At 50.4% G+C, this 22635-nt stretch overlaps 1 protein-coding gene, 4 pseudogenes and 1 gene segment (V, D, J or C); 2 read left to right on the top strand and 4 right to left on the bottom strand.

The window, feature by feature from the left end:
* The first annotated feature begins 1754 nt into the window (after window positions 1-1754).
* Window positions 1755-2532, top strand: LOC104917172 (T cell receptor alpha variable 4-like). The segment is given in 2 exon segments: window positions 1755-1858; window positions 2044-2532. Coding segments are annotated over 2 exon segments (459 nt in total).
* Window positions 2481-3790, bottom strand: LOC146542537 (feather keratin Cos1-1/Cos1-3/Cos2-1 pseudogene; annotated as a pseudogene).
* A 6592-nt stretch (window positions 3791-10382) lies between these two features.
* Window positions 10383-10987, top strand: LOC146542536 (T cell receptor alpha variable 4 pseudogene; annotated as a pseudogene).
* A 977-nt stretch (window positions 10988-11964) lies between these two features.
* On the bottom strand, window positions 11965-12430 carry LOC146542535 (feather keratin Cos1-1/Cos1-3/Cos2-1 pseudogene; annotated as a pseudogene).
* A 3503-nt stretch (window positions 12431-15933) lies between these two features.
* LOC146542534 (feather keratin Cos1-1/Cos1-3/Cos2-1 pseudogene) lies at window positions 15934-16651 on the bottom strand (annotated as a pseudogene).
* A 4540-nt stretch (window positions 16652-21191) lies between these two features.
* Window positions 21192-22041, bottom strand: LOC100544531 (feather keratin Cos1-1/Cos1-3/Cos2-1-like). Of its 2 annotated transcripts, XM_085210758.1 has the most exons (2): window positions 21907-22041; window positions 21192-21626 (listed from the first exon to the last, which is right to left on the bottom strand). In XM_085210758.1, the coding sequence occupies exons 1-2, from the start codon at window positions 22039-22041 to the stop codon at window positions 21312-21314; spliced, it is 450 nt and encodes a 149-aa protein (XP_085066884.1). In that variant the 3' UTR covers window positions 21192-21311. The 2 variants fall into 2 exon arrangements, with proteins under 2 accessions (XP_085066884.1, XP_031413374.2); XM_031557514.2 differs by lacking the exon at window positions 21907-22041 and having other exon boundaries at window positions 21192-21638.
* Between the last annotated feature and the right edge of the window lie 594 nt (window positions 22042-22635).

The raw sequence follows: 22635 nt of genomic DNA, 5'->3' as shown, positions 1-22635 counted from the left end.
TTCTCACAGCATTCTAAAATTCAGTTGGATGTCTTGGCTGCCAGGGCACAATGTTGGTTCATGTTGAGTCTAATGTCAGCCAGGACACCCAGATCCCTTCAGGATGTCTGTGCTTCTTAGGTGTTCAGCTGTACTTCAAGGGTGTCCCCAGTCTAAGACTAGAGTCTGAACAGTACAAAGCAAGGAAGGAAGAGCATGTGGAGTCCATGGCCAACAGGCCATAGACAGAGGCAGTCAGGATGGTTGAGGCTGGAACAAGAGAAACGCTCTTGCTTTAGTCACAGACATGCAGCTTCAGAAGAGGAACAGCCCCCCAGAAAAAAGATCCATTGGAGGGGGCTCGTAAGAAGTGGCTGACTTCAAACATTATGACTATAGGATGAAGAAAAACTGTGTGAGTCTTAAGGGTGACACTTCCTTTTTGGTAGGGGACACACCAGATTGCTCAAGTCTTGGCTGTTAGTTTTCCTTAGCAGGGAATGGCACCCACAATGCTTCAGAGGGTCTCCCAGTGCTCGTCTGCATATCACTGTGTTACACCGCACAGCTCTTCCATGTGAGTCTCCTTCCAGACAGCGGTGACTTTAACCACCCCAATAAATACTGGATGGGCGGTATGGCTGGGCATCAGGAATTCAGGAGATTTCTGAAATCTAAGAAGAGAATTCATAAATCCAGATAGACGTGGACTAGTGACAGTGACTAAGGGAGACTGTCTGTTAGAACTCTTCTTCACAAACAAGAAGAAACTCTTGAATATTGAACCAATAAAGGACAGCCTCGGCTGCAGTGACCATGAGTCTGTGCAGCACAAGTTCCTGAGAGGACTGACAAGAGCAAAATTGCAATCATGGACATAAAAAGAGCACATCTTAGGCTCCTTAGGAAGCCAGGTGGCAGAAGATGGAAACTGCCCTGGAGGGAAAACAGTGCAGGAGAGCTGAATAATCTTTGCTGACAGCCTCCTCAAAGCACAAAACAGTGCCATTCCAATGTGCAAGCACATGTGACAGACTCAAACATGCAGTCACATGGAGCTCCTCTCTGAGCTGAAGGAAAAAAAAAAAAAAAAGAAAAAAATTGAGAAAGAATAAATACACAAAAGGTGGCAGGCTAACAGGTGGCAGTGAGTAACACTGAGACATTGCTGCCCATGCAGAGATGCAGTGAGGAAAACCACAGATGAGCCTGAGTTAAAAACTTGCCAGGGAACTACAATGAAAAAAATGCTCTTAAGTTGTTGTTCTAAGCAGGTTGCATGTCCATTGGAACATGACAAAAGGAAGACCATGAGAATATCTAGCATAAATTACCCTTCTTTTTCCTCTGTTTTCGTGAGAAGACTTCCAGTCAGAACAAGGTCCCCAAGATTCTTTCACAGAATCCATGGAAATAATGTATTACTCTCTAGGAAGAAAAACTCAAACCAGGTGAATACCCTTGTGCCCCTGAGAAGGATGTGGAGGCATCCAAGAGCTTTGATTGAGTGATGTCATTGAGATGCTTCTCTCTGTTATCTCTCAGGGGGTGAGAGCTGAAGGATGGCCTTTGCAGCTAGGAAAGAAAAATGGCATCAAAGAGGTCCTTGGAATGAGAAATAAGGAGACACGAGGAACTGCAGGTCAAATAGACTTCATCCATTAATTTCTCAATTATGAGTTTTGGAGCAGATGTCTTTAGAAGCCATTACGAGACATCTGAAAGACAGCGAGATGTTTTGGAGCAGCCCCGGGGCGGAGCTGTGGGCGGCGGCGGGGAGGAGACGCCGCGGGCGGAGCAGAGCCGGGGCTGGCGGGGGCAGCGCGGCGCGGGCGGTGGAGCAGCGAGATGCGGCAGTGCCGGGCCGCGGTGCTCCTGGGTGCGCGGGGCTGCCGCCGGCGGGGCCAGACTGCGGGGCCTGAGTGCGGGGGGACTACGGGAGCCGCGCTCGCCTCTGGCCCTTCGGCTTCTCTCCGATGTCGTGCACCTCTCTGCTCCTGTGCATGAAATTTCTGTGGGAGAAAATGGATTTTCTAAGTTTCCTTCTTGTTCTCCTCACGGCAGTGGCTGTGAGCAGAGCCCAGGTGCAGCAGGAGACGGCGGCAGAGACCAGCGAGGGCACCGGCATCAACATCACCTGCTCACACCCCAACACACAGTTCAGCCAACTCATCCACTGGTACCGTCAGCTCCCAGGTCGAGGACCCGCATTCATCACGAGTGCCGTTAAAGGCTCCACGGAGGTTCCGGACCCGGAGGGGAGGCTGTGGGTGTCGGCAGACCGCCGCTCCAGCGCCCTGTGGCTCGCCCGGCCCCGGCTCGGCGACGCGGCGGTGTATTACTGCGCGTTGGTGGCACGGGGAGAGGAGCCGGGGCTGCGGCCGGGCACGAACCGCTTAGGGCGGGGCGGGGGCACAGTGCCGCCCGGGCCCGCAGGGGGCGCTGCCTGCATGGCCGCCAAACTCCATCCTGACCAGGGTTCACCTGCCTGAGTTCTCAACAGAAATGAGCACTGCATCCGCAGCCGTGATTTACTGCGGCCAATGTCAATCAGACACATCTGTGCCTGAGGTGACAAAAATGGCATAAGTGACGATACAAGCTCTGTTGTACACCACAGACACTTCCTCATAATTCTACTATGTCTTCTATCCTCACCTGCTTCCCCAGTGCCACACTGTTGAGAACAGGAGGAGCTCTGTTCCTAAAAGCCAGCAAGGTGGCTTATACCTATGGCCTCCCACACAACTGTATATTTTTCCATTAGCTGAGCAGAGGTTGCGTTCTCCCTTTAAATAAGGTCTGGGCTTAGCTTTGGGCAGAAACATTGCAAGGCAAAGGCCGATAGTACCTTGTTCCACCATAAGCAGAGAGATCTTCTGCTGCAAGGGACAGTGCCCGAGAGAGCAGCCTCTGCAGTGTGTCGCAACCTCCCATTCTTCTGGCAATGGAGAAGGGTCTCCACATATTCTCATCTCCTACCCACCAAGAGCAAAGCCATTCTCCCTGGGCAGTTCAGGAAGCCATACAAGGTAGAAAGAAAAATTAAAAGCTCAAATGAGATGCAGAAATCTTTAATGAATGTTTACAGAGGAAAATGAAGTCTCACTGAGCAGAGGCTCCACAGAGCAAGATTCATCCAACCCCAAGACTGAGGTCATGCAAGGCTTGTGCCTGCGTTTTTGGAAGGGAACAGGATGGTTCTGAGGAGCCTCATAGCCCATTGGAGATGAAGGGAGGAGAAAAAAAAAAAAAAGGAAAAAAAAAGAAAAAATGTAAATGGAGAGAAAAGGTTAGGTAGAGGAAAGAAAAACAGACACGAGCCATGTTTTCGGAAAACACCAGATTGCCTCTTGCTTTCAGCATTTCCTTGAGTACCCGAGCAGGGTCAGGAATTCTGAAAGCAGTGGCTTAAAGATTCCTTCTTGATGCAGCATCCTGTTCGTGGTTCATGGACGAATTTCTCCCGGACCACGGCCAGCGGCTTCAGCAGGGCGGGCACCTTCTGCCACAGTAGCGGCTGCCCAAGCCGGACAAGTCAAAGCCCCCCGAGGTGATGGGCACGCCCTCAGAGCTGAGGATGCTGCCAACAGCAGCGGAGGTGGAGGAGCCCACAACGGTGTTCTGCGGGAAAGAGCTGAGGATGGGTCCGGGCAGGGTCACCACCACGGGAGAGGGCTCGATGACGATGGTGGAGTTCTGGCACTGCCTGACACAGGGCTCATTGCAGCTGCTGGCCAGAGGGGTCGGGCCACAGGGCCGGCATGGCACACACTGGGAGTAGCAGGACATGTCTTGGGGCTGGAGGTACACCTGGGAAAGACAGATAGAATGAAGAAAAGAAAAAGGATACGTGAGGGACAGCCTGGATAGCCTCTCATAAAGGAGACAAGGCAACAACTAAGGCTACCTCTGCATTTCCAGATTTATGATGTGCCCATTCTCTAATGAAGGATTCTTTGAAGTGCTGTGATTAAAAGCAGAATTGCACTGGTGAGGCCGATGCCTCAGCTCAGGTAGTGATCAAGTCTGGAGGAGGCAAGTGAAGTCAGCCTAGCTCAGTGCAGAGGGGCTGTCATGGTTTTATGATTTTTGTTATCGGTACTTCACATCATAAAATCATGTAGTGCACTGGGTGTTGAAATGTTAATTCTTGAATTCCATGGATTGTTGATTGTTCCATTACCTGTCTCAGAAGAGAAAAATGAACTGCAGTTCCCAGAAAACTTGACTGTTAGATTTTCATTTTTCTGGTGAGAAGATAAAACTGCCTGGGAGTCACCAGTCTGTTTCTTTATTTGTGCATCAGAGAGGAGGACAGAAAGTCAAGAGTAGTCCAAACTCTTTTTAGGTCTAACTAAAAGAGATCCTTCAGGAAAAGGGATTGTAAACAGAATTGATCTTAAAAGTAAGTAGAAGAGTGTAATGGTAGACACTGGACATGTTGTCAGAGAAGCCAGGGTAGATACTTCCTCTCAACTGCAACCATCCAACTCACTGCTTCACCACTTACTTCACCATCTATCAAATCCACATCTGCACAGCTCTGCAGAGGATGAAAGTCCTCCTTCATGTCCTCACCTTATCCCCTGTCAACAAAGATTGCCTTTCTTTCTTGGCTACACGAGTCTACCACAAAAATGGATCATGTGGAGGCAAAGGTTGGGATGCAAACAACTGTAAGGACTCTGAAGAGAGAAATGATCTCACTTTGAGATCAGTCTGTCAGTGCAAGCAGGAACCAGGAGCTGACAGAAATTTGTGCCCATCATCTACTGAAGAGATCCCACAGAAAACTTATCTGACTGCTCCACAGAGGGAGAGCAGCCAGCAGAACTCCAGGAAAACTTTTGGGGTCTTCAGGTCTACAAGCATAGAAGAAAGGGAAGAAAGGAGAGAGAGTAGAAGATGGGGAAATTAGGCTTTAGTTAAATTTCCAATGATCCCTAGCTGTCCTTTTTTTAGAAGAGAGCACTGGACACTCAGCCTTTCTGACATCCATGGCCAGGATCTCAGTCCTCATCCCTTCTCGGTTCAGAGGGAACCTGACCTGGGCTCTCATGAGTGGCTTCAGCGCAGCGGGAAACCATTTGCTGCAGTAGTTCCTGGCAGTGCTGGAGAGATCACTGTACCCAGAACTGATGGGGACTTCATCACTGCTGAGAATGCTGCCAACAGCAGCAGAGGTGGAGGATCTCAAAGCAGTGTTCTGCAGGAAGGGGCTGTGGAAGGAGGCAGACAGGACTGTCTGTGATACAGGAGGGGACACAAGTATGGCAGTGGAGTTCTGGAACTGTGTCATTGCAGCTTTTGAGCAAAGGGGTCAGGCCAGAAGGCAGGCAAGACACGTACTGGGCATAGCATGCACTGGTTATAGCAGGACATGGGTCAGTGCTGAAGTTGAACGTGGGAGAGATGCTGAGGAGAAAGTGGAGCACAGGGACATAGGAGGAGAAGTTCATGAAACTCTCCAGAGCTCACCAATGAGCCATTTAGGTTGGCTGGTAGAATCACAGAATCACAGAATTGTAGGGGTTGGAAGGGACATCTGGACGTCATCCAATCCAACTGCCGTGCTAAAGCACATTCCCTTGATGAGGTCAAACTGGAAGGCATCCAGGTGGGTTTTCAGTATCTGCTGAGAAGGAGATTCCAAATTGTCTCTGGGCAGCTTGTTCCAGTGCTCTGCTCTTTCACACTCAAAGTAAAGAAGTTCTTTGCCATGTTCAGATGGAGATTCCTGTGTATGAGTTGGTGCCTGTTCCACACTGGGCACCACTGAAAAGATCTTGGTCCCATCCTCTCATGAGAAACGTGCTCAAGATCAAAAATTTCCAATCAGGCAACGATCTCTGGGAAGGGCATTTTATTCAGTACTGCAATGGTGGCCGCACACCCCCTAGTGACAAGGGAGAAATTGCGCTCCAGTCGGTGAAAGCCATTACGTTATATACCCTGGGTCCGATGCAGGTAAAGCCTCTCCTGGCACTCACTGATTGAGCATCTCAGGCTCACAGTCTTCCCACGCTGTTGCTACATACACTTCCATAGCTATGTTCCACTTCCATAGCTACATTACGCTTCCATACAATGTCTGTTCCCAACCCATCATCTGTGGATATGTTCTCGACTTTTTATAGTGAGAGGAGGGCAATATTTTTACTCGTTCTGCCCCTCCTTTACCCTAGTGCCTGTGCCAATTCTACCTCGATCGGAAGGACCCAGTCTCAACTTCAGTCTGTTCAGGAATTTTCTTTGTAAAAGGTTACTTATCCTATGCTAAGTAGAGAAAATACTGGAAACTTCCACTGCAAAAACACAATCTACCTCTGACACTCTTGACACCTACCATTTCAATATTTATAAGCATTGATATGATCCCTTCTTCGACTCCTCCAAGCTTAACAATCCCTGGATCTCAGAAATTGATCCAAAGGAAGAAGCTTATGGACCTATAAAAAAGAACAAAGGGCTAGGATGTGAAAAGCCTGGTCAGATGCAACAAGGCTGCTGTCTCTCTCTCAGTGGAAAATCCATCTCAGCCAAGCCCCACAAAGGCATGATCAGAAAAGAATGTGGGAGAAGGACTCCAGACTCATGTGGTTACCAAGAAGAAATAGGTGAGAGATGTTGATTAGAGGGTGAAGGAATCGAGCTGCCTTTAATGGAGATCCTGCCCAGCCCCAGGCCCAGGCATAGCCTTCATGGAAGTGACAATTTTCTGTGGTGTTTGTGATGAATGGAAAACTGCCAATGGCACAAGCTGTGTGGCTGCTTCCCTTAATGCTGCTTGTTCATTTCCGGGCTTATGCCACAACCATTTCCTCATGCAGGCTTCTTCTGAGTGCTGGGGTTGAGAAGCCCCAGGACTTCTGGGCCAGGAACAAGTCTGCGATGGCAGAGGACTTAGCTCAAGTGCTGAGATGGATCCATCTCAGGCAAGTGATGCTGGCCTGGAGCTAACCTGCATGCAGATCTGCCATGTCTTCCTCTTTCCCACCATCCCAACTCAATCCAGTGGTCTGGACGTGTTCAGATTCCAAGGCAGGTGGGCTGGACTGCTGGGTTTCAATTCTCTTCCTCATCCCACTGCCTTGTGGTGAAATTGCATGACCTCCTTGGGGTCCTGCTCATTGGTCTGTCCCTGCACATCTGCAAACTGTGCTGTCAGCTCATCTGGAGCTTATCTTGCTCAGAGCACTGCAGCCTTGCCCTGCCAGAAAAGTCCTCAGCATCTCCTCCGTCAGCTCCCCATAGCTTCAGCCCCTGCCTCTGCAGCCATGTGTGAGCATGAGCATGAATGATGAGTGCACACATGTGCCTGAAGTGTGCGTGAGCTTTTATTTCTGCTCATGTCTGTGCTTTTGTGAGTGCATTTATGTAGCCTTTATTTTCAGTGAGCTGTTTGTCAGAAGAGGCAACAACTGAGAGAGAAGGGAAGAACTAGAGAGACCAGGAGGAGGGAAGTGATGACACTGTGTCTGAGGGTAATGTCTTCAACAATCCAGAAGTGATCCCAGAAAACTTAGGGCAATGGCAAACGACAGCAGGACATCGGTGACCAAATTGATTCTTCTGGGCTTACACTGATCATCCCAGGTTGCACATGGTCCTGTCTGTCATTATCTTTTTCATACCTCTCCTAATCTTGATGGGAATGGCCTCTCCCTTTACCACAGGGAAGTGAAAGGCACCTGAGGATCCCATTCTATATTTTCCTTAGCAAGTTCACCTTCATGGAGATCTGGTATAGCATTGTTCCCTAAACTGGAGAATTTCTGTGTTATCAGGAGAAGTATTACTGTTACCAGGTGAAAGGCACAGCCGTCTGGGAATCTCTGTATGTCTAGTCTTCTCAGTGTTGCTCTTCAATTTATGTATACAGTATATTGCGTAATACCAGAAATATCATTGTCCATTTCTCCCGTGGTGCTGGGTCTGCTCGGAGCCTGGGCTTTGGGACAGGAACTTGTTGTTTCTGATCCTCATTTCCAAAATGTTCTGCTTTTCATCATAGGTTCTGACACTGGCATCATCTTCAGAGTTCTCCCTGCTCCCTTTCCTTTCACTCACCAGAAGGTATTCTCCACTTGTGTTTCCATCACATCATGGTTCCTGTTTTTAAGAGATTTCTTGCAATAGATACAAAACAATGTGTTGGAATTGAGACAGGACACAAGAGGCTTGTGGTTGAGCATTTCCTCAAGCCTGTGTGGAGAAAGGTGACGGAGTCATTGACTTCTGTCTGCCTGTCTGTTCTACCTCAGGCTACGCTATGATTCCCTGCTTTTCACAGATGACAAGATGATCTCTGCACACTGTGACCTTTTTAACGAAAAAAGGACCAGGAGTGGCCAAGCTGAAGATGTGAGTGCAGGTCTCTAGGTGGAAAACAGCAGAAAAGGAAATGCAAGGCACAGGGAACCTGTGGATTCTCTCCTCTTGGGAACAACTGGGCCAAGCAAGACACTGTGCTGAAGAGTGCCATGACTGGGACAACCCTACCTACAACGATGTCCAAATCCAGCCCTGTCATCACCCCCCAAATACAACCTCACCAGACACCCCCCAGCAGCAGCCCTTCCGCACTGTTGAGGCTTGGCTGAAGTGCAGGACATCTGATTGCAGGTGCACCCAGCATGGGGAATGCAGGGAAACTCCGCTATCAATGACCCCGGCAGGGAGAAACACACACACGTTGTGCTTGGGAAATCTTTCCCTCAAAAACATGCCTAGACAAAATGAGTTAGCAGTTGCCAGATTTAACCTTTCCTTTGGATCCATTACATGTTCTTGTTTCTCTTATCCAGATACAACCACTGCTATGTCCACTTAGCTTTTGCCACTCCTGTTGGATTGAGTAGAAGCCACCATTCTTCCACAGAAGCAGGGAAGGACACACTAAAGGATGCAGCAAACATTTAATGGGTCTGAAGAAGGAAGTAAAATCACTCCAAGAGTCCCCTCACAAGCAAAAGGGTGAGTTATGGCAAGGGTAAGTGTACAATAATGAAGGTGGAAAACTGGATGATCTGCTGGGCTCGAACTGTTGTGGCTGCAATTCAGAGTACAGCTGGGGACAGGAATCTATTAAGGGGTCACCCACGGATCAGTGCTGCATCGGTAGTGTTTAACGTCTCATGAATGCTCTCCATGGCTGGACAAAGTGCACTATAAGTATGTGTGTGGAGGACCCCTGATTGGGAAGAGCTGTCAGGACCTCATGAAACAGGATGAGAGAAAAGGGGAGACAATCAAGAATCATACAGAGACGGACACCAAAGGAGTACATGGGAAGAAATAAATGTCACCATTCACACCAGCAGATGTGATATCAAGAAAGCACACGTCTGTTTCCAGGAAGACGAACCTGGAATTTGCAAGAGATGCAGCTGTACATCAGGACAGGGATTGGTGTGAGACAGACTTACAGAATCGCCTGTTGGAACATACAGATGAACATATGAGAACATATGCAGCAGGGGCCCCTCAGATCTGGTTGAGCCATGTGATTGATCCCCAAAGACTGTCCTGTCCCCTTAATGAGTCTTTTCTTAACTCTGCACCATCTCACTCCGTCCTGTGTACACTGGATGGATAAATTACCATTACTGGGGAGAGCGGCATGAGTGGTTTTGGTGCCAGCTGCTGGAGTCAGGCTGGGGCTGAAGATGTCCCTGCCATGTGCTGTGTTGCTACAGAAGAGGGGTCCATGATTGTCTAATGGAACAGGGGTGGGTCTTGAGCCCCAACCACCTGTGGCAGGGGCAGGTTTTTATCCCCATAACCAGCCGGCTGTACTGCCAAGGGTGAGAGAGATGAGGTGTTTAGCACGTGCAGCTGGAGTCAGGGATGGACTGTCTGAATCCTCCCAAAACAGGATTTTACGGAGTGGATGTCTCTGAGATGCGGGCTCAGCCTTGGATCCGATTAAAACGCCTTCAGAAAATCTGTAACCGTGGCTACAGGCTCCCTCTCGGCTTCTTCCACACATTCAAAGCCTGATGCTCCAATTTCGCAGCCTCCAGTCCGGCGCCGCTGCCGGTCTTTCTCGGGCTCCTCGAGCGCCGACATCAGCACCGTGGGCAGCAGCAGGCTGCGGGACCCGGGGCTCGGGGAGCTCTCGGGGTGCCGCGTTCCCGGGCAGCAGCACACGACCCGTTTCGGCTGCCGGGTTTCGGATCTGCGGCATCACGTGGCACAGCGGGGAGGAACAGGACTCGGCCATGTCGTGCTCCACGTCAATTCTCGCCTCTCTGTGTTCCATCCTGCCAGTGTCGCTGGGGACACTGTAGGAGGGCAGTTGCTTTCCCCCGTGCCGAAGGAGCTTTCGCGGCCGTTCGTCAGCGCTCTGCCTCCACTACAGAGCCCTAGGTACGTTGCAGAACACGCAGAGCCCAGCGGGGCCAGACTGCGGGGTCAACGGTTGGCCGGGGCCGGGGCCGCGCTCGCCTCTGGCCCTTCGGCTTCTCTCCGATGTCGTGCACCTCTCTCCTGTGCATGAAATTTCTGTGGGAGAAAATGGATTTTCTAAGTTTCCTTCTTGTTCTCCTCACAGCAGTGGCTGTGAGTAGAGCCCAGGTACAGCAGGAGCCGTCGGCAGAGACCAGCGAGGGCACCGGCATCAACATCACCTGCTCACACCCCAACATCCAGTCCAACGACAACATCCACTGGTATCGTCAGCTCCCAGGTCGAGGACCCGCATTCATCGCGAGTGCCTTTAAAGGCTCCAAGGAGGTTCCGGACCCGGAGGGGTGGCTGTGCGTGTCGGCAGACCGCCGCTCCAGCGCCCTGTGGCTCGCCCGGCCCCGGCTCGGCGACGCGGCGGTGTATTACTGCGCCGTAAACCCACGGGAAGCGAAGCCGGGGATGCGGCCGGGCACGAACCGCTTAGGGCGGGGCGGGGGCACAGTGCCGTCCGAGCCCACAGGGGGCGCTGCCTGCATGGCCGCCAAACTCCATCCTGACCAGGGTGCACCTCCCTGAGTTCTCGACAGAAATGAGCACTGCAGCCATAGCAGTCATTGATTGAGGCCCATGTCAGTCAGACAGAGTTACTTTTGCGGTGGATGAGACGGCATTTCACACAACACAAGCTGTGTTTGACAACGGAAAGACATTCACGCAGTTCTATTCCATCTCCTACTCTCTGCTCCTTCCCCAGTGCAGTACATATGAGAGCAGAAGAGCCCTGTTCTTACGAGCCCACAGGGTTGCTTATTCCCATGACCTTCCACACAGTCAGAGCTTTTCCTCAGCATTGCCGAGGCTGTGTTCTCCCTTGTGTAGGTAGCAGTAGGCATAAACACTACAATCAACGGCCAATAGTTGCTTCCTCTGCCACTGCCAGGAATATCTTCTTCAGCTGCAAGAGACAATGCTGAAGTGACAAGCCTCTGCAGTATCTCATACCCTCTCATTCTTCTGCGAATGGAGAAGGATCTCCGCAAACATTCGTCCTTTACCCACCAGGAGCAAATCCACTCTCTCTGGGCATCTCTGGAGGCCACACATCGTGGAAAAGAATATTGAAGACTTGAACTAAGATGCAGAAATCTTTAATGAATATTTAAATAGGAAAATGAGATCATTCTGAGCAGAGGCTCTGCAGTACAGAATTCACATAATCCCATGTTTGTTTGAGTTCCTGCAAGGCACGTACCTTATTTTCTAGCAGAGAATGGAACGGTTCTGAGGAAACTCGTATGTCATAGGATCATAGGAAAGAATAAATCAGAGGAAAAGTAGAGATAGAGATAGCAAAGAAAAAGAAAAACTGGAGAAGGAGGTAGGTAGGTGTGTGAGGAATGGCAGCTGAGACATGAGGCAGGTTGTCAGAAAGCCAGGATTGCCCCTTCCTGCCAGCATTTCGTAGAGTAGCTGAGGATGGTCAGGTAATCTGAAAGCAGGGGCTTGAAGATTCCTTCTTGATCCAGCACCACGTTCATGTTTTCTGGACGAATTTCTCCGGACCACGGCCAGCGGCTTCAGCAGGGCGGGCACCTTCTGCCACAGTAGCGGCTGCCCAAGCCGGACAAGTCAAAGCCCCCCGAGGTGATGGGCACGCCCTCAGAGCTGAGGATGCTGCCAACAGCAGCGGAGGTGGAGGAGCCCACAACGGTGTTCTGCGGGAAGGAGCTGAGGATGGGTCCGGGCAGGGTCACCACCACAGGAGAGGGCTGGATGACGATGGTGGAGTTCTGGCACTACCTGACACAGGGCTCATTGCAGCTGCTGGCCAGGGAGTTGGGCTGCAGGGCCGGCATGGCACACACTGGGAGTAGCAGGACATGTCTTGGGACTGCAGGTATACTCAGGAGAAGGGCAGGGAGGAAGCAGAACATGGGGATGCATGAGAAGCAAACTGCAAACATGCCATGAGGTAGCCAAGGTATATACACCTCTGGGAGATGGATAGATAAGGGTTTTTGGTTTCATCCTGCCAGAGCCTAGAAATAACCCACAGGATCTATCCAGCTACTGTCCACATTCTTGCTCATAAAGTTTCTCAGTTCAAGTGAAGATTGCCTCCATGATAAATCTTCTCAACACTTCCCTCCCCCATGAAAAGCAGTCCCAAGATTTGGCATGGCACAGAGCTGAGAGCGGCTGAGTCTTCCATTTGGAGGACGAGGTGGACAAGAAGGGGCTTTATACTCACCTGGTTCCCATGGAGAAGGCCATAAGAGTAGTAGATGAGAGGCCAATGAGATGCACTGGCTTTTGTAGTGGACTCAAGGTGATCCATGCCCAGAGGCATCGCTTCTAGCAGTGATTATTTTCTGACAAGTTCATCTTGAACGCAAAACATTCCAGATAATAACATAGTGTGTACGTTGGTTTCCTGTGCATTTCAATTTCATTCCCCACATTACACTACTTTTGATCCTCACTGAAGGCATCTTTTCAGTGGCAAGAAAGGAGACTCCTAAGATTGAGCTGCTGCACAGCTCCTGGGTGTGACCTTATCCCACCTCATGCTGCTCTCTGGAAAATCCTGCTGCCCTTTTTTGCCTCTTCCTATTCTGCCCCAGACATGAGAACATAGGGACAGAAGTTGTGCAGGATCCTTTCCAGATTCCAGAAGAAAAGCATGGCAGTAAATTGTGAAATTAAGTGGTGGTTTTAGTAAGACACAAGAGGAAGAGGTCTAGAGACAGCAAATACATCCCAGCTCCGTTCTGGTGCTGAGAACCCCATCTTTGTTCTGCATCAGACAGAACCAGTGGATTTAGCCAAGTCACACTGTGCAGACCCTTCCCATAGAAGCTCTAGCTTCTCCCTCAGTGATGGAACTCTGTTTCTGTCATTGTACCCTCCAGCACACAGAGCACAGCTGGGCATAGTGCACTCCAGCTCATTCCATTATTGTGGGTCCTCAGGGATAAGGGAAGGGTTTTTCATTTCCTAAATGCATGGCCCCACAGACTTGTCTAGCCAAGGATGCTGGGAAGAACACATCAGATGCATTCCCGTCACTCCTTCCTACAGTGTTTCAGAGGAAATGTCTTCAGATGCCATTGTTAAACATACTAAGGACACAGTGATTAGCAGCAGCCAGCCTGATTATACACAGGACAAATAATATACAAGATTGAAAAACGGAGGACTGTGAATGTTATGTGCTTAGATTTTGGTGAGACCGTTTTGACTGCCTGTTGTATAGTCCCCACACAACCAAATGAGTGAGTTATGGCAAGGGTTAATGCATATTTATGTAGGTGGAAAACTGCATGATCTGGTGTGCTTTAGGTATTGTGGCTGCTATTCAGACTACCACCAGGCCACTTTCAGGAAGACAAGTCTGGCCTTTGCAAGAGATGCAGTTGTGAATCAGGACATGGACAGGGATTGGTGTGAGACAGACCTGTAATATCTCGTGTTGGGGTATACAGAGAAAGGGGTGAACATATGAGGAGTGATAGCGTGGTGTGCAGCAGTGGCCCTTCATATATGCTTGAGCCATTTGATCGATCCCCACAGTCTGTCCTGTCCCCTTAATGAGTCTTTTCTTAACTCTGCACCATCTCACTCCGTCCTGTGTTCACTGGATGGACAAATTACCAGTTACTGGAGAGAGTGGCATGAGCGGTTTTGGAGTCAAATGGTGGAGTCAGAGTGTGGCTGAAAATGCCCCTACCATGTGCCCTGTGCTGCTAGAGGAAGAGGGGCTCACGATTGTCTAATGGAATAGGGGTGATTCTTGAACCCCAACCAAATGAGGCAGGGGCAGTTTTTATCCCCATAACCACTCAGCTGTACTGCCAAGGGTGAGGGAAATGTGGCATTTAGTACATGCAGCTGGTGTCAATTCACTGCTCACAGGCCGTATGGGGGCTGATGGGGGTGGGGATGGATTGGCTGAATCCTCCCTAAAAGAGATTTTAAGGTGTGGATGTCTCTGTGATCCGGACTCAGCATAGGATCCGACTGAACGCTGTCTGGGAATCTATAACCGTGCCTCTCGGCTTCTTCCACATATTCAAAGCCTGATGCTGCATGCTGCACACTCACAGCCGGACACTCCGGCGCTGCTTCCGGCCTTTCTCGGGCACCTCGAGCGGCGACATCAGCACCATGGGCAGCAGCAGCCTGCGGGAGCCGGGGCTCGGGGAGCTCTCCGGGAACGCTGCTGGAAAACAGCTGCTTTCTGCTGGACCGAAGGAGCTTTCAAAGCCGTTCCTCAGCTCTCCGTCTCCACTGCAGTGCCCAGGCTACGCTGCAGGACACGCAGAGCCCGAACCCCGCTACCCGCGCACAGGCGCCCAGCACTCGCAATCCGGAGCAAGCCCGAGTGACGCCGGCGCAGGGCGCAGCCCCGGGGCGGAGCTGGCGGCGGCGGCGGCGGGGAGACTGCTGACGGCGGCGATCCTGAGTGCGCGGGGCTGCCGCCGGGGGGCCAGACTCCGGGGGCTGCCAGGAGAAAAACACCGCAGTGTGAGTCCTGTGTTTGGGCTGGTTCACGACCTGTGTGACTGGGAGAAGTACAAAGATCGTGTAGAGTGCAGAAACATGCCACACTCTCACTGCCATGCCCCGGTGGAGTTGGAGATACCTGCTCTCACACATTGTCTTCACTGTTCATGGCTACGGTTGGTGCACTTTGAAGGCCTTCCAGTTCCTGAGCCTGCGGAGAAGAGTTCCATGCTTGGGGAAGACATGACACCACCGAGAAGCCATGAGTGTTTGGGCATGAATCACTATCCTGGGCCTTCCTGCACCCATGGGAGTGTTGAGCTGAGAAGGACTGGGGGCTCCAATACAACAGGCAATACAATAGGCAATACTACCAGCCTTCTGTAGCTGGTAGTGATTCTGCCCTGTGGAAGCCCTCGACCATAGGCAATTTGGCAAAAGTATGGCAGGGCCAGCAGCTCTGCTGTGGGCTGTTAGGACCACACAAGAAAGCTGTACCCTCTGTGATGGCTGAGTGGAAGCGATGGGAAAGTGGAATGGAGACAGAGGTCCCCATTCCATCCCTAAGATGGAATCCCTAAGAAAACTATGCCTTCCCAGTTCTTGATGGCCATTGGAAACAACTTTGACTCTCCTTCCCCAGTACTGCTCCTCCCAAAGCCAGAGGAATAGATTTCCCCAGAGTGTGTGGAACTTGTGTCTTTGCAGGGACTCTCCCAATGCACAGGGATCTTCTCTTGAGGATGTCATTTGTCAAGATTCCCATTCACTTGACATACTCAAGGGTCAATACCTGTGTAAGGAGAAACACAGCAAGACAGGGACTGATGATTATTGGTGGTGGAGGAACAGCTAGGAATGTCTTCCTCTCCTTCAAGAGAATGTGCTTGGAAGATGAATGCCAGCACTGTACAATGACCTCCAATGACCATAGGAGTGGCAGAATCTCCCTAGCTTGTTCTCATTAAAGACATCCCTTTCTCCCTTGCCATCTCTACAGTGATGGGAAAAAAAACACGAGCACAAAAGAAGAGCTAAACGATGCAGAAAGTATTTAATGAGTCTGAGAAGAAATTATGTCATTGCAAGAAGAGCAGCAGGAGTAGACAAGAATCTGTTCCCCTTTCCTATGGCAGCATGGCCACAGAGCACTGTATCTCAGCACGGAGTTTTAGAGAGATGAGAATTTCACTCAGGGTCCATTTTGGGGGTACTAACAGACATGTCTAAAGGGAAAAGACAAGAATGATATTAGATAGGAAGAGCGAGTGAAAGACAGTATCAGCAGATATTTTCCATGTTGTCAGAGACTCCAGGCTGGCCTGTACATGTCTGTCTTGCAGGGCAAAAACAGCATCACAACATTTATTCTTCGATCCATGCTTAGAATTCCTGGGGTCCTTGTCTGGGTCAGCGTCCAGCACATTCAGCAGGGGTTGCACCTTCTGCCACAGTAGCGGTTGGAAATGCAGGAGAGGTCAAAGCCCCCCGAGGTGATGGGCACACCCTCAGAGCTGAGGATGCTGCCAACAGCAGCGGAGGTGGAGGATCCGACGGCGGTGTTCTGTGGGAAGGAGCTGAGGATGGGTCCGGGCAGGGTCACCACCACGGGAGAGGGCTGGATGACAATGGTGGAGTTCTGGCACTGCCTGACACAGGGCTCATTGCAGCTGCTGGCCAGAGGAGTTGGGCCACAGGGCTGGCATGGCACGCATTGGTCACAGCAGGACATGTCTCAGGGATGGAGGTGCACCTGGGAGAGGGGAGAGGGGGGAAGAAGAACATGAGGATACATGAGGAGCAACCTATCATCACACTATGAGGGAATCAATGCACATGCAATACTTGGAGCGGAAGACAGTCCAGGGATGTCCAAGGGATTCTTGGTCTCATCTGGACAGAGCCCAGTAAAACCCACTGGGACATATTTAGCTACTACTAGACCCTAGCAGCCCACAGACATCTCCTTACAGCAGGACATTCTCCCCACTTCCCTTTCTCTTGACAAGCAGAGCCAGGCATGGAACAGAGCTAATAGCAGCTGAGAGTACGTCTGAGCTCAGAACTCTGTTTGCAGAATGATGAGAACAAGAAGGAGCTTCACACTCACCTGGTTCCCAAGAAGATGCAGGTGAAAGAAGTGGATGAGGTGGCAAGGAGTTGGGCTGCCTTTTATAATGGACACAAGCTGCATCATTTCCAGAGGCATCCTTTGCAGCAGTGATTATTTTGTGACAAGAACCTCTTGAATGCAAAACATCCCAGCTAATGTTATGGGCTGTGTGTTGGTTTCCTGAGTTGCTGCTACTTGTCACATCCTGATTTAAGTCACTCCCATAGCTCACAAATGACACCTTTTGAGTGGCAGGAAGAAAAACCCAAGCATTTCCAAGCAGCACATGTCAGTGTGGGCAAAACACTCAGTTCACATGCTGGAAGAATCCAGCAAAGGCAGAAGATATCAGCATGCTTAGTGGGGCATTGGTGTGAAACAACTAGAGCCTGTGTGCTAGATTTATGCAGCTGCCTGTGGGTATAGAGGTTTGCATGATTCCACACACGTGCGTGAGCAGGCGAGTGTTCGTGTGACTTGTGTGTCCCGCATAACAACAAGTGTTCTGGTCACATCAGGGGCACTTGAGGATACCAATAGATGCTGTTAATCTCTGTCTTCCTGCTAACAGAGCCAATTGGGAGGAGAGGAACTGGAAGGCACCTGCAAATATCATCAGGTTCATTTGTCTGACCCCAATAGCGCTAACCACAAGGAAAAACATGTTAATGAAAGCATTATCAAAATGTCTGTCAACACTGACAGGCATGGAGCATCAACCACATGTCCAGGAAGCCCGATCCAGTGTTTGACCACCTTCACATAAGTCTATTCTTTCCTAGTGATGCAGACTGTGACAATATTGTTCAGCTTGCCAATGCTTCTTTCTTGATACCCAGGGGTTTGTTTAGATAACAGGAAGAATCTGTGCCCTTGTACTCACCAGATAACAGTGATATACTGAACATCTTGTATTCAGTAGGCAAGAGAAGTTCTGCTTTGAATCAGCTCTTTTTTTGTAAGCAAATATTGTGTGAGTGAGGCCAAGAGCTAACTGAGCGTTGTCGAATATGGGGTTCATGCAGTGAACTCAGGGAGAAAGTGTAATGACTTCATCCAGAGGGTTGTGTAACCATCAGCACAAAAAGATTGAACACGTGGGAGGAGGCTGAATCCTATATCAATGATTTTATGTGGAAGTATGGAATATCTCCATACTGTACGGGAAAATGTTTGCTTGTGTAACATATGTAATGAATATAAGCTGAGGATCTTCTGTGCAACATATGCATGATAGGTGGAGCTCATCCCCCATGCATCCAGCACCAAAAATAAAGAATTTCTTCTTTCTAACACTCTAATTTGAGTCTTAGGATGTTTCATGACTGAACGATTTCCACTATCGTGACTATCTGGCCTGAACATCTCCTGGTGCAGTTTTGTGCCATTCCTCCACATGTGCGCTCATCAGTTACTAGGATGGAAAGACCAGCACCCTCTATGTTTTCCTCCCTGGGAAGTCGAAGTGAGCAATGAGGCTGCCTCTAGACTTCGTGTTCTCCAAACTGGACAACCCACACGTTCTCAGGGTCTCCTCACAGAATATGCCTTCCAGCCCCACTATCGTCTCTGCTGCCCTCCTCTGGCTGCTTTAAAAACATTAAGAAACTTATGTTTTGGAGCCCGGAACGAGGAAATGCATTCCATTTGAGGACACAACAAGACTATGATGAGTAATGGACGTTTTTTGAACAGATAGTTATGGAGTGTTTAGTATCCCTGAAAATTCACTTGGACCTCTTTGCTTCCAGGGCACAACCTTAGCTCTTCTTGAGCCTGATGTCAACCAGCACACCCAGATCCCTGCAGGATGTCTGTGCTTCTCAGGTGCTCAGAAGCACTTCAAGGGTGTCCCTAATCTATGACTAGAGCCTCAACAGTACAAAGCAAGGAAGGAACGGCACGTGGAGTCCATGGCAAAAAGGCCATAGAGAGAGGCAATCAGGATTGTTGAGGCTGGAAGATGGTGATATTCTGGAACAAGAAAAACACTCTTGCTTTAGTCACAGACATGCATGTCCAGAAGAGGAACAGCCCTCTAGGACTGGGAAGAAAGTATTAGATCCAAAGAAGGGGCTCATCAGACGTGGCTGAACTCAAGCCTTACAACTGGAGAAAGGATAGAAGTTGTGTGAGATTTAAAGGAGACACCTCCCTTTGATAGTGGATTCTCTAATTTGCTGAAGTCTCAGCTGCTTAATTTCCTTGGCAAGGAATGGCAACTCAAGTGCTGCAGAAGAACTCCAAAAGTTTGTCTGCATATCAGAGTACAATCCCTTACAACACTTCCATGCATTTCTGCTTCCAGACACTTGTGACTTTAGCCACCCCAATAAATGCTGGATGGGCAGTATGGCTGGGCATCAGGAATTCTGGAGATTTCTAAATTCAAAAAGAGGCAGGCTAACCATGAGCAACCCAGAGACTTTGCTGCCCATGCAGGGATGCAGGCAGGAACAGCACAGGTCAGCCTGAGATGAAAACTTGTGAGGAAAAACAATGAGAAAAGCATCCTTAACTCTCCTGTGGCAGGGAACCACTGACCTACTGTACTCCATTCGCTCCTTCTTCAGATATGTTCCTTGGAGGAGATGTCTTTAGATGCCATTAAGAGACATATGAAGGACAGCGAGGTGGTTTGAAGCAGCCCCGGGGCGGAGCTGTGGGCGGTGTTGGGGAGGAGGTGCAGCGGGCGGAGCAGAGCCGGGGCTGGCGGGGGCAGCGCGGTGCGGGCGGCGGAGCGGCGGGATGCGGCAGTGCCGGGCCGCGGTGCTCCTGGGTACGTGCGGCTGCCGCCGGCGAGGCCGCACTGCGGGGACTGCGAGCAGCTGGGGCCACGCTCGCATCTGTCCTTTTGGATTCTTTCTTACATCGCGCACATCTCTCCTCCTTCATGAAATTCCTGTGGGAGAAAATGGATTTCCTGAGTGTGCTTGTTCTCATCTTCTCGGTAGTGACTGTGAGCAGAGCCCAGGTACAGCAGGAGCCGTCGGCAGAGACCAGCGAGGGCACTGGCATCAACATCACCTGCTCACACCCCAACATACAGTCTTACGATTACATCCACTGGTACCGTCAGCTCCCGGGCCGAGGACCCGCATTCCTCGTCAGCTCAATTAAAGGCTCCAAGGAGGTGCCGGACCCGGAGGGGCAGCTGTGGGTATCGGCAGACCGCCGCTCCAGCGCCCTGTGGCTCGCCCGGCCCCGGCTCGGCGACGCGGCGGTGTATTACTGCGCCGTGGGCACACGGGAAGCGAAGCCGGGGCTGCGGCCGGGCAAGAACCGCTTAGGGCGGGTCGGGGGCACAGTGCTGCCTGCATGGCCGCCAAACTCCATTCTGACCAGGGTGCACCTCCCTGAGTTCTCGACAGAAATGAGCACGGCACCCAAAGCAGCTATTGACTGAAGTCAACGTGAGTCAGACACACCTACGTTTGAGGTTAGCAGGACGGCACAACTGACAGCAGGAGGTGTGCTGGACACCCTAGAGACCTCCACACAGTTCTATTTCACCTCCCATTCTTTCCTGCTTCCATAGTGCCACATGTATAAGAGCAGGAGAAGATCTGTTCTTAAGAGCCAGAAGGATGTCTTGCTCCCACCACATCCCACACAGTCATAGCTTTTCCTCTAGGCAGAACACAGGTTGGGTTATCCCTTTTCAGGCACTTGTTCTGCCACAGACAGGGATATCTTCTTCAGCTGCAGGGGACAGTGTCCAAGAAAGCAGCCACATCAGTGTATCACATCATCCCATTCTTCTGGGAATGGAGAAGAATCTCCTTAACCACTCATCTTATACCTGCCAGGAGCAGAGCCATTCTCCCTCGGCAGTTCTGGAGGCCATAGACAGTGGAAAATAACATCAAACGCTCAAATAAGATGCAGAAATCTTTAATGAATGCTTACAGAGGAAAAGGAGGTCACTCTCAGAAGAGGCTTCACAGTGCAGGATTTGCCTGATCCCATGTTTAAGTTCAAACAGTGCATGTGCCTTATTTTCCAGCACAGGATGAGATCGTTCTGAGGATCCTCACATATAAAAGGAGAACAAGGAAAAAAGAAAAAAAAAGAAAAAGAGAAAGAGAAAGTGGAGAAGGAGGTAGGTAGGTAGAGGAACAGAAGCAAAGGAATGAGCCAGCGTTACTGGAAGCCTAGGCATGCCTCTTTCTTCCAGCACGTCCTAGAGTAGCTGAGGAGGGTCAGGTAATCTGAAAGCAGGGGCTTGAAGATGTCTTCTTGATCCAGCACCACGTTCATGTTTTCTGGACGAATTTCTCCCGGGCCACGGCCAGCGGCTTCAGCAGGGCGGGCACCTTCTGCCACAGTAGCGGCTGCCCAAGCCGGACAAGTCAAAGCCCCCCGAGGTGATGGGCACGCCCTCAGAGCTGAGGATGCTGCCAACAGCAGCGGAAGTGGAGGAGCCCACAACGGTGTTCTGCGGGAAGGAGCTGAGGATGGGTCCGGGCAGGGTCACCACCACGGGAGAGGGCTCGATGGCGATGGTGGAGTTCTGGCACTGCCTGACGCAGGGCTCGTTGCAGCTGCTGGCCAGAGGGGTCGGGCCACAGGGCCGGCATGGCACACACTGGGTGTAGCAGGACATGTCTTGGGACTGCAGGTACACCTAGAAGAGAGGGATAGACTGTAGAAGGAAATGAGAATATGTGAGGGTCAGCCTGGATAGCATCTCACAAAGGAGCGAAGGGAACTGCTAGGGATGGAGAAGGCTGAGCTTGGGACAGCCCTTCATTAAGCCAGGGCCCTACAAAGAGCAGTGTGGCCCAGGGAGACTCACACAGACTGTTTAAATCTAAAGCCATGTGAGCTCTGTCCCAACCATTCTCTATGCACACCTTATCCCCTCCACGGTCTCCCATAGCAAGAACCGCCACTATCTGATTGAATGACTCTAATCTGTTAAGAGGAGGAGACAGGGCTTCACACTTACTTGGCTCCCAACGAGAAGGAGATAAGAGAAGTGGATGGTAGAGCTGGGAATTAGGCTGTCTTTTATACTGATCCTTCATTGCTGCAAGCCAAGAGGCATCACTGAAACAGGCAATAATTTTATGACAAACACCCAGTGAATGCAAGCCATCCCTTCTCATTATATGGGCTGAGTTTTGGTTTCCTGCAATGTTGCTTTTTCATTTCCAGATTTTTCCTATGTCCATTCTCTAATGAAGGATTCTTTGAAGTGCTGCAATGAAAGGCCCAAAGATTTGTAGGGCAGGATTGCACTGGTGAGGCAGATGACTCAGCTCAAGTGCTGGATGGGTCCAGAGCAGGCAAGACTTCAGCCTGGTTCACTGCAGTGAAGCTCCTTGAAGTGTCATTCTCAGGATAAGCTCCCAAAAGCACCAGCTGGAGACCCAAGGCTTCCGGAACATGAGGATGTGCCTTGTCCTTCTCTTTCTCTGCCTTCTCAGCTCACTCTGATGGCCACTTGATTTGGCTTTTCACTGTGTGTGTGTTCTGATGGGATTTAACCCTATGCCATGTAACACTGTCCTCTGGAAAACTGTTTTTGACTGTTTCATTTTGTTCATTCTCTGTGCAATCTGCCAGTTCACAAGAAATGTCACAAAATCATAGAATAACTTGTGTAGGAAGAGTCCTGA

This window comes from Meleagris gallopavo, chromosome 29 (assembly GCF_905368555.1).
Source record: "Meleagris gallopavo chromosome 29, MGAL_WU_HG_1.1, whole genome shotgun sequence".
NCBI lineage: Eukaryota > Metazoa > Chordata > Aves > Galliformes > Phasianidae > Meleagris > Meleagris gallopavo.
This window is presented reverse-complemented; position numbering and strand designations above follow the sequence as displayed.

What these genes read in the sequence shown, in the direction of transcription:
- LOC100544531 (XM_085210758.1), bottom strand. Translation starts at nt 22,041, where the DNA reads ATGAAGGATCAGTATAAAAGACAGCCTAATTCCCAGCTCTACCATCCA. An exon ending in TAGAGTCATTCAATCAGATA is followed by an intron (nt 21,627 to 21,906) that starts GTGGCGGTTCTT and finishes GTGTACCTGCAG; the next exon opens with TCCCAAGACATGTCCTGCTA.